The following is a 17,158-nucleotide window of genomic DNA, read 5'->3' as shown; positions in this document are numbered from 1 at the left end:
AGCCAATATTCAATTATGTGACTCCGAACTCACAAATAGACATCTGGAGTAATAGCCTTGACCAATGCAATATTTTAATTTTATTTTCTTTCTTTAACGGAGTTTTATATAGTGCAAACTTGACCCGAAGGTAATGGGTATCAGAGCGCTTTACATACCACAAGTTGCGTTACATGAGGACACATTCAATGTTGTTAGGCATGGGGAGATTAAGGGATTTGCCCAGAATCACAGGATATTCAGCGTCATTGCCGAGACTCGAACCGAGTTCCCCAGATTAGAGGTCGACCGCCCTAGCCGTTAGGCCAACTCGTAAGAGAGTGCATCCAACACTCCCACGGATTTGTTTAAGTGGCATCTATTTTGCATTTAAAGTGTGTGCTATTTTGTATGCAGTTGTCTAAAAGTGAAAAAGCAACAAAGTACTTATAGAATATCTTGTACTTTTTAGCTAACTCTGACTTCGCCACCACAGTACTCAGAATCACAACTGCCATCATTTGTTTACACTTCAAACTCAGCATGTAAATGTGACGAATACATAAAGGTGGGCTTCCAAGCAATTTTTACACACAAGTACTTACTGAGGCATTTGCCCCCACGACCTCCCTTGGAACACAACCACAGACCCCAGACCCCTAAGTAAGAGAATTCCATATAAAAAAATTAAAGTAATAAAACAAAACGTGTCATATGATACAATTTCAGTTTTTATTAAAAACAATCATACAACAGGATCCAAACATTTAAAAATTCAGATTTTACGAGTGCCTTCTCTTAAGTTAACTTGTTTATTTATGCCCAATCAATGGCGTACTGTGAACAGGTTTACAACAATGTGCATGGCAATTATGTTAAAACAACATATCCTGGGTCTATAAACACACGTTATTTTTCCTCTGTAAAGTGGCAGCAGCAACAACACTTACATATTAAAAGATGTACTCAGTTATGAGCGTAGGCAACAGTGGAAAATGAGTTTAAGACACCATAAAAATATATACATTTTATTTAAATGACATGTTCCTTATAACAAATGTGTTAACCAAAACAGAAATGTGCAAATATTTAACATTTTGATTCATTCACAGTACAGACAGTGGTGACAGGGGACTTGGGCACAAGAGGCTTATTGAGTGCCTTTATATCATCCAGCAAGTTCTTGGGTGTCAACATGTGCGTTGAACCTGGCAAAACAAAACAATACATTAAATCAAAAGCAAACATCTATACTTTGGAAATCAAAATTGTTGTATACTTTTCGGTGAACAAACTGAATACAGAAGTTTGAGATTAACAAATATTGTATGGAAATGTAAAAGGTTAGAACAATGCAGTCTAAGACTGCAAGTAAAAGAAGTAGTTGTCTTGTCAACCGCAAACCAAGCAATGATACTTTACAATTTATTTATGTAGATGGATGCATTTCAATTTTCACAAAAATGGTGAAACTGTGAAACGTATTACACATTGGGTGGCAGTAGTGCCTTCAGGGTGCAAGCAGCAATGCTCGGACATTCCCAATCAATAGGGAAGGCGACCCATGTATTGATTGCCCTGTGAATCTCCAATGGAATTATGTGAAACAAAATAAATCACAACACAGGAATTGTATAATAAAGCTAAAACGTACAAAAAATGTCAAAATGAAATTTTTTTGGGGAAAGGGAAAAAATAGAACATGAAAGCATTACAAATCTTCAATTTAAACAATAATAATAAAGCGAGATCAATTAAAACAAGCATTTGCAATGCAATAGGTCTCGCATTAGGAAAGTTTGAGCTATTGGTCTTGTAAATTACAATTTTTTTATTTAAGTGTTGTTTTTGAAAATAGCTAAATTAATAGGTTTGTAATTTACAATGCCAATAGTTATAACTTTCGCAAATGTGACACCTATAGCATTTGTAATACAACATGTTTTGTATTTACGGGACTTAGATGTATTGATATTAGAAATAACAATGCCTTTTAATTTTTGAAAATAATTAATACTTAAATAAAAGTGATTGTAATTTATAATGGCAATAGCTTAAACTTTTGTAAATAACTTTTGTGAAGATTATGTTCAGTGTATTTTATTGTGACGAAAATCCAAGAACAGAAGTGAAATATTAACATCTTTTTGTGACATTTGTAATAAAGCTTGAAACATTGAGAGAACATATTTGAACCAGTGATGCTGTGGTGGTGCTGAGTGATGCTGTGGTGGTGCTGAGTGATGCTGTGGTGGTGCTGAGTGATGCTGTGGTGGTGCTGAGTGATGCTGTGGTTGCGCTGAGTGATGCTGTGGTGAAAAAAAAAATGTAAAACTAGTCTCTTTGAGGTTACATCAAAGGCTTGGGGGAGTGGTGGTACCGAAAGGTGCCCATCTCAGAACCCGCTTTTAAAAACTGGCTGTGCTGAGCAAAGGGAGGACCCGGCATTCTTAAAGCCCTACCTAGGAGTGCTCATATGAAACTGACACCTCAAATAAACTGACCACATAAAACTGAATGGTAGGGTGACCAGGTGTCCCGGATTTTCCAGGGCAGTTCCGGTTTTCCACCAGCTGTACCGGTAGATTTCTGGTAAATGTAGGTCTTGTCCCGGTTTTTAGAGAGGGTCTAGTGAAAACGGTGGGAGGTGCCTTATAATGTTTTCCAAAGCAGGGATGGTTATCAACTGTTATGATAAAGCACTTTAATTAAGAGGCATGATACTGGATTTTAAAATTGCATTTCCTTTATGCTGTTACTGCCTTTTCTGCAATTGTATGGAAGTCAGCGCTCTCCTAAAGCTCGGATGAAGTAAAAAAGTGTAGCCTTTCTATTTTTGTGAAATGTCGCGGTTTTTGCCTTTAAAATTCGGATCAACCTACTGAATAGGCATACCCATACTACAACAGAGAGTATTAAGTGTGGGTACCTCGTGAGAGCTGCTGGTTTCAGCCAAAGCAGCACGGCCCAATAAGAGTAATACAAACGGTTGAAAGGCGGAGCCGCACAGTTGGACTACTACGCTGACCTGCCTGGCCGGCTGCACGCCCCTCGGGGGTTTCTCCCCCACCCCCATCACGCCAAATGTCTTTGTAAACCAGCAAAGCAGACAGTTTAAGTGCCCTTTTAGGGCTCCCTCGCCATGCTGCTGTGGGGAGGGGGGGCCAAGTTTTGCATCACTGCGAGTCAATGCTCCTACCTCACACCCCCATCAGCCACAGACTGTCGGAATTTGAGTCGCGCAACCCCCTACCTCACCCCAGAGTCCGTCCCTCATGTGTGAGGAAGATGGGGTCCCCTTCACGGATCCCCTGTTTGTCATGTTCACTTGACACTGTAATGCAATACTAGCACCTTGTGGGAGACATAGTTGTAAAAGAAACGCTCGTAACTGGAAATACCCGGACCCTGTGAAATGAGAGCCCGTGTGGAGGGGACAAACGTACAAATACATCATTCTAATTCCCCCAAACAACCAGTTATCTGGAGAAGGAAGCGGGTTGTTCACTGTTAGCTTTTGTCGCAAACAAGCACTCTCTTATCGCGTAAAGGGTCAATCTGCTGATACGCTTCGACACCTCGTCTCGGCGCATGAAGCGCTACTTAAAAGCAATAATAATACAATAGACATACCTGCCCCAGCGAAAAAGCAACTATTTGGTGTGTGCAGCGCTGCAATCTTCTCAGCGGTAAACACACGCCTGCTAAATTCTCAACTTGGCACCAGGCGAACGGAGCCGAAATCCAGACTGCCATTAAAATAAACTGTGTGACCCTAGGCAACTCTCTTATTATATTGACCCAGAGATGCAGTGGTTTTAAGCGGAGCTCAGGAGCATCAAGTCAATCGATTCTGCCAGAAACTTGCTCCCTAAAGACACAACCGCAGCCAGTGGTTATTTATTTATTTATTTACATTCCGCCTAATGAAATTGTGCTATATATCTAGGAACTTTCAACCACTAGTTTGTGCCCTCCATTCTCTGGTCCTCCGGTTTCTTCGGATAGAATCTCCGTCTTCTTTCTGGCACTACCTCTCTCACACTGTACAGCAGCCATATTTACTGCTCAGTCGTAGGAAAGAGACGCTATACATTTCCAGTCTATACGCATGCGCAGGAGGCCATCTTTGAGCATCAAGCCTTGTTCTCAATCTTCCCACAACTTCGTGTTTTAGTTTTGTAAAGGGGAGAGGAAGACCTGACCGGAGACAGCAGGCAAGATGTCGATTAAGGAGATGACCAATGCTGTACACTTCTTAAAGCAAAAACGGACGTTGCTGAATTCCGAGGCCCCGAACCAGGAGGGGAACCTGAGGCTCAGAAGGCGAGTAGGGCGCAGCAAAGATCGTTCACACGAGCGAGAAGGCTCCGTTCGGAATAACGGCGGCGGAAACCCAGCGCGAGGGACGGTGCTCGTGATGCTGACAAAACGGCTGCAGGCACCTGCTTGTGGGGCACGTGTGAAAGTTGCAGGAGTTGTGTGTGTGGGGGGAATCTGAGGCAGGGGATGGGCACGGCACCGGCCTGGACGTGCGCGCCCACGAGGTGCAATCGACGAGCGTGCCCGAACCCTGTCTCAGATTCCCAGGAGACTGACAGCAATAGTTGTCAAGCTAGACGCATGCTTCGCATGCGCACTCTAGCTCGACCTAAAAATAGTAAGGGTTATAAATAGGTAGGTAGCTTTCAAGAAGGGCCTGTTTTTTGTGGACTACAATAAATAGCCCAAGCTTTCTTAAACTGCAGGAGAGACCATCAACTCTCCATGTTAAGCAATCAAATCCACAGTCCCAGTGCTAGTCGCATGATAACAGTAATCCCTCTTCATTTTGTTTGTATGTAAACACCGTTTTGTTTTTTTCACGTCACTATAAATGACATATGTCATTATAATCCAACTTATTCATGATCTTTTCTTGACCTTGAAATAATGAAAGGATGTGCTAATCCTGCTGTAATATGAATCTGTGATTACAGGTTATATACACCGATGTTGGCAGCACATGCTTAGGTTTGCTGTTAGTGCCACAGTTTGTGGGTTGAGACTTCTTAGTAACATATGATCTTATCTAGGCTATTCAGCATTGCCCAACCCTCAAGGACATGTCATGCGACTCTAGTACTTACAACAATCAAAGGTTCAACTCGGCATCCCAATGCCGTTCCCTTAGCATCCATTACACTCCTAGCAATGCCGCCATGCAGGGAGGGTCAAACATGCCTTGGGAAATACAGCCATTTAGCTTCACACCTGCAGACGTCTGCTCGTCAGGACCTTGAATTACTGGCTAATCAAAAGGACAGGGCAGAAGTGCTGTGAAGTTTCTCGTCAACACACTCAATATATTTTAGCTTTCTGATGTTGTAGAGAGGAAGATGAAGTCACAAGGATTTTGCCCAATATGTAGGTAAAGGACCCAAGAGGATACATTGAGAAGGTGCATTTGCTCTTTAACCAGGGCTTCATTAAAGCCACTTAGGAGGAAACTGTTGTCTTTGATGTATGTTAAGTTGTAATTACGAATACATCTACTGTCCACCAAAGCATTACCCGTTTCTTAACTACCTCCATAAAGAAATGGATCAATAATTTCAGTGCTTTAGTCCTCACTATACGTCACGTTTTTGAGACCACAATAAATATTTCTTGTGAGAACAATAATAGTGAAATTGCGGTGGGAAAATATTATCTATTAATTCAGTGGCTCAATATCTCAACCATCACTTTTGTATGAGCACTGTCATTTGTTTTATGCAAGGCCACTGAAATTAAGCAGTAGGGGAGCAAAAAAATTATGCGTCAGGGCAGAATTAAATATGCAGCAAGTTTAGGCACATTCTGAGGCACAATGCTGCACATTTTTTGATAGTATTACTTCATTACTTTCTCACATTACACATAGTAATAATGTCTGGGCAAAGATTTCACCTCATTAGTTCCAGTTTAACCTCCAAATACATAAATAAGCAACTGAAAGATGACCAGTTAATCTTTGCAAAGGGTCTTCCAACATGTGTGAACACATATTGCCATGTTTTTAGTAACTTTTGATCCGTTTGAGCTACGAACAATTTAATGTGCAGATTATGCAGCAGATGATTGATAATGTGGCAAACGTGACGAATCCATAATCATGCGAAAAAACTGTGACCTTCAGTTGGCTCTATGATAGCCCACCCGAGACCCCGCTTAGCAACAACCGCCCCCGGAGGTTTGGGCTATCTCCCGGGGTGGTTGCGCAAGCTTCACTGCACGCCACCTATATTTCCTTGAGTTAATTTTTGTACACGGCGCTCATCATATATGGCTACACTTGGCATAAGAGCGCACTCGACCCGGATATTATATATATATATATATATATATATATATATATATATATATATATATATATATATATACACACACATACATACATACATATATACATATACACAGCACGAGTAGGAACAGTGTGTGAGAAGGAACTATCTACCGCTTAAGACACCGGGTGGTTTGTTGGTTCATTCTTTAGCACATCAAACTTTTTTTGGTGCCACTAGACCTGTGACTCTCCAAACACTTGTAAGCATCAACTGAATAACATGCACACCGATGCCAGACTATTGAAGAATCTGAGGATTGTAATCAGTCTCACCTTTTAACCAGTTATCGCCAAGGGCACCATGTTGATATTTTAACATACCTTGTTATCCTTACCTTATAACCCCTCCTTCTCCCCTTTTTTGTTAGGTCTCGCTATTCGATGCGCATGCGCATCGAGCTTGCGAGACTATGGGGGCTTAAACAGTCTTTAACTAACTTGCAAGGAATCGTGGCGATTCCTTGCAGTGCCCGTGAAATTCAAGCTCAATGCGCATGCGCATTGAGCTTAAAGGCGCGTGCACATCAGTTCCCTCAGCCGCACTCCAGGCCCCTGCTGCTTTCACACCCTCTCCCCGCTCCACCCCATCCCCTGCCCGCCGTGTCGCATTTCTCCTCCCCTTCTCTCCATCCGTCTTGTTTAATGTAGCGTTCTTCCATATCCCCCTTTATCGCATTCATAATACACCATCCGCTACTCTATACACAAGCGCTTGCACTCTCAGTGTATGTCGGGATGAAGGCACATGTCACACACTGTGGCCGGTGAATTGCTTTGCCGACTTCCTTCGTCGTAAAGGGTACTTGTCCTCATCGCAGGGTTATGGTCGTTATTTTCGGTCCCCATCACATTATTTTTTCCCTTCTGTTTATTCTTGTGTTCCAGATCCGCTTTTAACGCGTTCATAATACACCGTCTGCTACTCAATACACAAGCGCGTGCACTCTCAGTGTATGTCAAGAGGAAGGCGTGTGTCACTCACCGTGGCCGGTGAATTGCTTTGCCGACTTCCTTCGTCGTAACGAGTACTCTTCCTCATCGCAGGGTTTTGCGGTTTCTTAGTAACGTTCGGCTGCATTCTGGTAACAGACAATGTGCACCCGCAATCTATACTTGGTGCTTTCTCTGTTTAGATGCTGAATTGACTGGTTGCAAGTTGTGTATGTGTGTATACCCACCTAGGAAGCGCATTCAGATGTTTCAACAATTGCTGTTCAACCTTGACAGCGTGCTTTAATTATTTTCGAGCGATCCTGTACTTTCTATAGGACACGGAGAGCCCAAGCGGCAAAAATGCACAGCACTACGCAAGAAAATGTTCCTCTCCCCAAAGCCCTGGTATTGTATGTTCCCTTGAAGTCCTGATCTCCATTTGGGTGGGGTGTATTATTTACAAAGTGAAAGCTTGTTCTTTTTGTGACTTGCGTTACAGTTTTGTTTGGCTTTGTAATAAAATCTCTATTAGCTCTCAAGTGCTTGGCAATACTCCCCCCCCCCCCCTCCCCCCATCCAAAATTCGTCATCGCTCCCGGCCCCGCGGCCAATGCTTGTTTTTCCTCGCTCTTGCCCAAATCACTTGCATTAACTCAAAAGACCGTGTAAATGCGCTTTGTGGTTCTGTTTAGGAACCAATATTTGTATTTGCCCTTCTGTTTTCAATTGCGGCTATTTGACCCTGCTGTTTCAACAGATAAAATGCAAATTGCAAGCAATTTGTCCCAAGCCCGAAAGTGTGCTTCTGGGAGGAGGAGCTTTAACACTTACACGCAGCCACCTATCTTAATAGCTGTGCAGTCGGGGATACAGGAGCTTTCCTAGCTACGGTGCTGGGTGCAGGAGGCAGAGGTCGTCTGTATATTCATTCTTCAAGATCTTATGTTTGCTCAGTATGTTCCCTCCATTAACTGACACCTTTCGATTGTATGCATTCGAAATGTCTCAGCATCTCTCTCTCTCTGGTCGAGCTCCTCTGTGTTTTGTTTTAAACTACTTTTATTTAAAATGAAACGGGTGTGGTGAAAGAACGACACATCCTCCGCACCTCACGATAATAATTAGTTGATCTTTAAATGGCTTTGACACGCAAGGTAGCAACACGGAGACATTTTTAGGAAAGGGTTTATTTATTGCACAGTTGGAGTTTCATACAATCAATAAGGAATGTATCTGTGTCGTACAGCATATTTTAAATTTCAGTTTTCAAAGTGACACATTAAACTACTGAAAATATATTATTGCAGTTTCCTTTGCGAATATGCGAACAAACTCCCCGACCCTACTTATTTCTCCCACTCCCGCTTGCTACCCTGCTCCCCCTCCCCCGCCTCGCACCAGACTACCATTTGTCGCATTTAGACTACCTGCTCCCCCACCCGACTTGAAAGGCAGCCTCACACACCAACATTTGTCTCTCACACCACAGACTCCGGCTCCCCCGCCCACCCAGCAATGCCGAGAGCTATTCCCTCCCACTTGTTACTGTCTCGGCGCTATCTAGCACACAACGTGTTTTTTTTCCGGGCCCGGCTTTCACCTTTGAAATGTGGGGCACGTGGACCCGCTGGTAGACGGGGAGCCAGGGGGTGCGGGGCCTAGCGCTTAGATGGGCATCTCGTTCTACCCAGCTACACCCTTTCTACCCGTCAGGGTGCCGTTGTTGTGATGATTGTACCAATAGTTTTATATATCAACAGGTCTCGCCCCCTACGGCTCTGTACGCCTGGCTTTACATTTCAAAATATTAATCTGTAACTCAGGGAGCTGTTGATGTAGTGATGCGTCTACGGTTTATAAACCTATGCATACACCTGGTGCTCGTTGTACCAAAGGGAGAACCTATTTGCATGCATTCGTGAAATATATAATACATATAATGCGGTGGTAAACATGTTTGCAAACGGAATTGTACGGCAATTTTCGCGCACTTTGCTGAACGAGGAACTTCGCCGACCTGCGTTACCCTTTGTTAGATGCTCTGCGTTCGAGTTCAGGGTGTACAATGGTGATCTGCAGCACAGGAAACAGGACAGCAACTCACTAGAACGTGCACGTTTTTCTTATAGCTACTGTTTTTATTTGTACATTATATTATAGTATTATTTTTATTTTTATTATTACAAGATTTATTTGGTTTCTCACAAACCATGGACAGCATTAGTATAAAACGCTTATAGTTAAACAGTCAGTTGCATCCTCCGGATATTCAGTTCCTCCGGTCAGTAGGGCTAAGCCCAAAAACTTCTCCCCCACCCCCAACCCTTCACGATCTCTTCATCTGTGTACATTATCCAAAACCATTGCATTGCATATACTGTGGGAGCATCTACTCCTTCCTAGCTATGTTTCGAGGGTTTGTTTTACCTTTAAATCACCTACAAGCTAATACATCAAAAGTGGAAGGTTGACTCAGTCATTGAAGAAGGGTGTTAGTAACTTTTCGCTGTTTTCGCATCCACCACCACCACCACCACCACCACCACCACCGCATCCACCACCACCGCCGCATCCACCACCACCGCCGCATCCACCACATCCACCACCACCACATCCACCACCACCACCATCACAACCACCATGACATCCACTGCCACATCCACCACCACATCCACCACCACCACCACATCCACCACCACTTCACCATCGCATCCACCACCACCACATCCACCACCACCACCGCATCCACATCCACCACCACCACATCCACCACCACCACATCCACCACCACCACATCCACCACCACCACATCCACCACCACCACATCCACCACCACCGCATCCACCACCACCACATCCACCACCTCATCCACCACCTCATCCACCACCTCATCCACCACCTCATCCACCAACGCATCCACCACCTCATCCACCAACGCATCCACCAACGCATCCACCACAACCACCACATCCACAACCACCACATCCACCAACACCACATCCACCACAACACCACCACATCCACCATCACATCCACCACCACATCCACCATCACATCCACCACCACATCCATCACATCCATCACCTTCACATCCACCATGACATCCACCACCACATCCAACACTTCCACCGCATCCACCACCACCACCACCACCACATCCACCACCACCACATCCACCACCACCACATCCACCACCACCACCACATCCACCACCACCACCACATCCACCACCACATCCATCACCGCATCCACCACCACCTCATCCACCACCACCGCATCCTCCACCACCGCATCCACCACCACCACATCCACCACCACCGCATCCACCACCACCGCATCCACCACCACCGCATCCACCACCACCACATCCACCACCACATCCACCACCGCATCCACCACACCCACCACCACCACTTCCACCACCACTTCCACCACCACTTCCACCACCACTTTCACCACATCCACAACCACCACATCCACCACCACCACATCAACACCACATCGACCACCTCCACCACCTCCACCACCACCTCCACCACCACCACCACCACCACCTCCACCACCACCACCACCACCTCCACCATCACCACCACCACCTCCACCACCACATCCACCACCACCCCCACATCCACCACCACATCCACCCCCACATCCACCGCCATCACCACCACATCCACCACCACCACCACCACATCCACCACCACCACATCCACCACCACATCCACCACCACATCCACCACCACCATATCCCCCAGATCCACCACCACCACATCTACATGTGTGTGGCTCTGTGTGTGTAGGTGCAAATGCAATGTTCTTGGATTGTCGTCACAATAAAATACACTGAACATAATCTTCACAAAAGTTATTTACAAACGTTTAAGCTATTGCCATTATAAATTACAAAAACTTTTGTTTAAGTATTAATTATTTACAAAATTAAAAGCCATTGTTATTTGTAATATCAATACATCTAAATCACGTAAATACAACACACATTGCATTACAAATGCTATAGGTGTCACATTTGCAAAAGTTAAAACTATTGACATTGTAACTGACAAAGCTATTAATTTTGCTACTTTCAAAACCTACACATAAATAAAAAAAGTGTCATTTACAATAACAATAGCTCAAACTTTCCTAATGCGAGACCTATTGCATTTCCAATGCTTGTTCCCCTTTTCTCTACCCAGGGCCTTACTGAGAAGGACCCTTGTCGCTGTTGGTGTATTTGGTGAGGGCATGGTTTCCAATTCTTACACTTAGCAAAAAACTTGGTTGCACATTAAGACAACTTGATAGTAATAGTTTTGGGCACCCACTCTCCACTACACCATCCCCAGAAAGTGTCACTGTCACCAGTCACACAAGACACATAAGAAAAACACTGGCTTACCAATAATAACTTCACATGATGGGTGGGCCTTGGAAACTTCATAGGCACAGCGCATTTCTGAGTAGGTCATTCCCCCAATTATGAAAATAATCAGTTTTAACCCAGTCTTCCGATCGTCTGTTTGATTCGGCTTGTGTTTCTGACGAGCACTACCAGAAGAAACAACATTTATATGAATAAATAGTCCAAAGTTCCACAATCCTAAATGCTGTGAACACTAAAATATGCTTGTAATTTCTAAAATAAAGTCTTGGAAAGGGAGTCAGAAATTACTGTCAATGGACTATGTGGGTTTCTAATAATTTTGGACACGGTACTGCAAAGAAATAGGATAAAATTACTACATTGCAATTAAGGCACCTGTTTTTTTCTGTTCAAACAGATGTTTACATACAAATGCAAACAGCAAACTATTTTTCCTTTGTATTTATAAATTAGAAACAGAAAAATACTGACAAAATGTGTGGCGTAGCCTCGCTCAAGCCGAGGGTTGCCTTGCCACACCCCTCCTCTCTGATCTACACCTCAACTGCCCATTCAAGACGAGCTGTTCTTATTGTACATCAGCAGGTATAGCATGTTAAAGGGGTGGGGGACACTGCATGAAGTGTGAGTACTTGAGTTAAAAACAGCACTGTGTCCATCCTAGAATGTCTAATAGCTGAGCATGAGGTGTTGATATGTGCATTAGCAGTCCGGCCCACTGTTGGAAAGCTGTAGACCCCATCCGGCGGGGCCTGCTGGGGTCAGCGCTAATAAGGTAGCATGTGAATACCAATCAGTGGGGGGCAAGGCGGAGGCCTGTTAGCAGGTAGAGGTGTGCTTGGCGGCAGCTGCCAGGCATTCAGAATTAAAAAAATAACATACCGTGAGTGTACAAACATGATGATGACCATATTGAAACAAAAACATGAAATTATTATAATCTTTTTTTAAAAAAACTGTTTGTGTGGAATGCCAGCTGTTTCTGTGTAATTAGCCCTCTCCAGCGAGATGTACGGATCCAAGTCTCTCTCCTTTTTAGCGGTTTGTTGCCTTTGTAAAAGTAATTTTCCATTTGCTTTCATGCCTTTAGTCCTCTTCTACTCCTCTTCAATAACGCTGCACTTGCTCGTGTATCACAAAGGGTTCAAACAGGTTGCAGGTAACTTTGAGGAGAGATTTTGTAATGCAGTGTGTGTTTGATGCCATCACAATAACACATATTTTAAACATTGCCAAAAGAGAGGCTGCGTCCATCATCGCCCACTCTTAGAACGTGCTGCTGAACGTGCCCCGGATGGCTGTACAATAAATGCACACTTTTTGTTTAAAATAGAGCGTTCTGTCTTTCAGTGTTTTCAATTTTGTTTGGTAACTTTTTAAGGGCGTGCAGTCTTTAAAATCTCTCCATTGCCCCTCTCTTGCATGTATTTCATTTGTTTCATAGTGCCTTATGTCAGCATAGGGAGGTTGAGCACTTCTCATCACGTACACATATACAGAGACAATGAATCGTGCATGTGTAAATCAGTGTATAGAAATGTTATATAAGACAAAGGGTGTAGGTGCAGGAGTCACATGTCATCCATACTGGTAGGCATTTTTTAAGAGTGCTTGGTCTGGGAAACAAACTCAGGATTCAGAATGTAACAGTGGTTAGGGTTGACTTTACTAATAACATTGTATTTCTACTCAAACAAACCCTTTGTAGCAAAATTAGGATAATAAAAGACTGTTCAAAAACACAGATAAATGCATTGTTTGGACTTAATTTGGCATATATATTGGGGGGGGGGGCAGCATTTTCAACCCTGCTATTACCACACAGGTAGGCAACAACGCGGTCGTTACAACAACTGCGTTGTTACCACACGTGGCTTTACATTACAGGGCGTTTCAACGACTTGCACTAGAGGGCGTGCAACACCAGGGAATGTGTCGGATTTTAAATCCAACACATTCCCTGCTGTTGCGCTAACTGGAGTAGGAATAGTAATTTATACTATTCCTAAATCCAGCGCGCCACCTAGCGCAAGTCGTAGAAATGACTTGCGATGTAAAGCCACGCGTGGTAACAACGCTGTTGTTGTAACAACCGCGTTGTAACCTACTGCATGGTAATAGCACGCGTAGTGGTAACGTGCTAAATTCATAGAGGTAGATCTAAACCTATAACAAACGAGTGCAAGTGTGCATTGACTAAGTAAATGTGAAAAAATTCTAGCTGCAGTGGCTTCTTTTGCTTGAAACAAAAATAACTGTGGAAAAATACAGATAAAATTACCCAAAAATAAATACTGATAAATACAGACGAAAATGGTAAAAAAATAAAACCATAAAATAGGGAGCCCTAATTTCAATGTTATCATTTAAATGAACTTCACCGAATCATTGCATTCGCATGCACTGTTTTTAGGTCTCGGCTTAGAGATGTGCGAAGCGCGTTCTCGGCAGAGAACTATAGCAATCGTTTTAGGCGACAAACGGACACAAGAGCTGGGCACCCGCACAGCATTCTGAATGGGAGAGGGAGCGACAAGAGCTGGCCACGCGCGGATTTGGTAGCGCGCACGCTCATGGTGCCAGCGTCTCCGCCGCACGCCGATGACTGCTCTGTTCCTGGCCGGCTTCACGGAAGGCAGCATGGCGTGCGATGCCACTTTGAAGTGGCAGACGTATGAAGTTTCGATCCTGGCCCCTTAAAAGTGCCTCAGTCCTGGCGAGTAGTGCCTGTACTGTAACTTTTAAAGTGCCCTGTTCCACTCAGCACAGCATACTCCTGGAGGCTGGCGGTACCTGCCTATTTAAAGTGCTGCAAGTCCAAGAGGGCAGATGGCATCAGAAGAGTGGCTTTAAAGTGCAGGCAGCAGTGTTTGTAAAGCACCTGGTAGGAGAACAGAGGAGCAGAAAGGGCACTCACCGTTTGTAAGGAGGTCTCTTCCGGCCCTGGGACTGCTGCAGCTCTGAGTTCCCTCCACCCTCGCACTCTCCTTTGAACTGCACTGAAAGCGCTGCCTGCTTTTCTTTTCCGCATTCCCTGGCTCACGGGGAGGCACGAGCGCACTCCGTGGCACGTGCTGCAGCCCAAAACAGGCATGTCGCAGAAGGAGCCAGGCATGTGCCTCTCAAGAAACGCGACATCAACCCAATCATAATGCAATAACTAAAGAATATATGTAGCTTACTAAAACACTTACAAATGTTCATATAAAAGACGGAGCAGGAGATTGATGGTGAAAATTAAATTCCTACTTGTGCGTAAGAACAAAATAATAGCAATAAAGCCCTACAGAGGAATCATGCACTTGAGTAAAAAAATTAAGATTACACACTTATTAATATTGTTGAGTGAACAATTGTAGTTTGTTTAAAACTACATTAGAAGCGGAGGATAATGACAAACAAAATATAGTGAAAAAAAGATCCGGTTTCTAGCTAAATAAATGTATAGATATTTTACGGTGGGGAAAATAGTTTATCAATGTAGAAAGGCCTGAAGTATTTAGGTCTTTTTACCACCCCTGTCCTTCAGACATCAGCTAACGTGCAAACAAATCCAATACAGCAGTTACCACTGGACCCGTGTCATCAGGAACACCATTTCCAGTCCGGCCTTTTAAGCCAACACTTTGAATACGTTTAGTTTCATATTACCGTGAGGCGGCACGCAGCTGCCTACGTGTCCCGGCATGCAACGTTCTGCTGACTGAAAAGACAGCACTGGACACAGGTTCTGGCTTGGGACTAGTTGACAGCTGTGTGGCACACATGAAAACCTGTTCTTACTCGTTAACCTTCTTGGAAAGGTAGATTCTGTTTTGGTATATTATTTTTTTTATGTAGTGCGCTTCTGGCGGCTGGCATGACGTCGCAGCGCTAAGTGGTACCTTCTCACCCTGTTTATGAGTTTGCTTTATCCCCACAAATGCGCACACGGGAATACAGTGCCCGGTCATTATCTTGCTCTTGAAAACAGTTAAACACAAGCGATTGAGCATTAAGGCCACGTGAATGCCTCTCACCCTTTCCTGCGGGGCTGCATTCGCCAGAACATTCCTGGCAGGTAATTGCGCTGACAACGCAGCCTACAAGTTCACTCGCGATCATCAGATGTGATGCAGGCCTGGTGCACGCATTGGCACTGGCCTGGGCGAGGAACTATTTCTGCACCCACCCCATTTCATACAGCTCTGATGATGCACCTCAAGCACGAGGCTGACGCAGTTGTTCACAGAGCTCTGATGCACCTCGGGCACGAGGCTGACGCAGTTATTCACACAGCTCTGATGATGCACCTCGGGCACGGGGTTGACGCAGTTATTCACACAGCTCTGATGATGCACCTCGGGCACGGGGCTGACGCAGTTATTCACACAGCTCTGATGATGCACCTCGGGCACGGGGCTGACGTAGTTATTCACACAGCTCTGATGATGCACCTCGGGCACGGGGCTGACGCAGTTATTCACACAGCTCTGATGATGCATCTCGAGCACGGGGCTGACGCAGTTATTCACACAGCTCTGATGATGCACCTCAGGCACGGGGCTGACGCAGTTATTCACACAGCTCTGATGATGCACCTCGGGCACGGGGCTGACGTAGTTATTCACACAGCTCTAATGAAGCACCTCGGGCACGGGGCTGACGCAGTTATTCACACAGCTCTGATGATGCACCTCAAGCACGAGGCTGACGCAGTTATTCACAGAGCTCTGATGATGCACCTCGGGCACGAGGCTGACGCAGTTATTCACACAGCTCTGATGATGCACCTCGGGCACGGGGCTGACGCAGTTATTCACACAGCTCTGATGATGCACCGCAGGCACGGGGCTGATGCAGTTATTCAAACAGCTCTGATGATGCACCGCAGGCACGGGGCTGACGCAGTTATTCACACAGCTCTGATGATGCACCTCGGGCACGGGGCTGACGCAGTTATTCACACAGCTCTGATGATGCACCTCGGGCACGGGGCTGACGCAGTTATTCACACAGCTCTGATGATGCACCTCGGGCACGGGGCTGACGCAGTTATTCACACAGCTTTGATGATGCACCTCAAGCACGGGGCTGACACAGTTATTCACACAGCTCTGATGATGCACCTCTGGCATGGGGCTGACACAGTTATTCACACAGCTCTGATGATGCACCTCAGGCACGGGGCTTATGCAGTTATTCACACAGCTCTGATGACGCACCTCGGGCACGGGGCTGACACAGTTATTCACACAGCTTGATGATGCACCTCGGGCACGGGGCTGACACAGTTATTCACACAGCTCTGATGATGCACCTCGGGCACGGGGCTGACGCAGTTATTCACACAGCTCTGATGATGCACTTCGGGCACGGGGCTGACGCAGTTATTCACACAGCTATGATAATGCACCTCAGGCAGGTGCTCACAGCTGTTATTATTCACACAACTCTGATGATGCACCTCAGGCACGGGGCTGACGCAGTTATTATTCACACAGCTCGAATGATGC

The 17,158-nt window shown here is 45.0% G+C and overlaps 1 protein-coding gene across 1 annotated transcript in view; it reads right to left on the bottom strand.

The window, feature by feature from the left end:
* Positions 1 to 692: 692 nt before the first annotated feature.
* The window catches only part of STXBP3 (syntaxin binding protein 3), a 189,742-nt gene continuing 173,276 nt past the window's right edge, over positions 693 to 17,158 (bottom strand). The window contains exons 18-19 of the mRNA XM_086953899.1: positions 11,679 to 11,827; positions 693 to 1,187 (exon numbers count right to left, since the gene is read on the bottom strand). Of these exons, the coding sequence (XP_086810025.1) occupies positions 1,069 to 1,187; positions 11,679 to 11,827 (268 nt within the window). The 3' untranslated portion in view covers positions 693 to 1,068. The remainder of the gene's footprint in view (positions 1,188 to 11,678; positions 11,828 to 17,158) is intronic.

The sequence above is a fragment of the Lissotriton vulgaris genome, chromosome 1_1 (genome assembly GCF_964263255.1).
Source record: "Lissotriton vulgaris chromosome 1_1, aLisVul1.2, whole genome shotgun sequence".
Taxonomy (NCBI): Eukaryota; Metazoa; Chordata; class Amphibia; order Caudata; family Salamandridae; genus Lissotriton; species Lissotriton vulgaris.
This window is presented reverse-complemented; position numbering and strand designations above follow the sequence as displayed.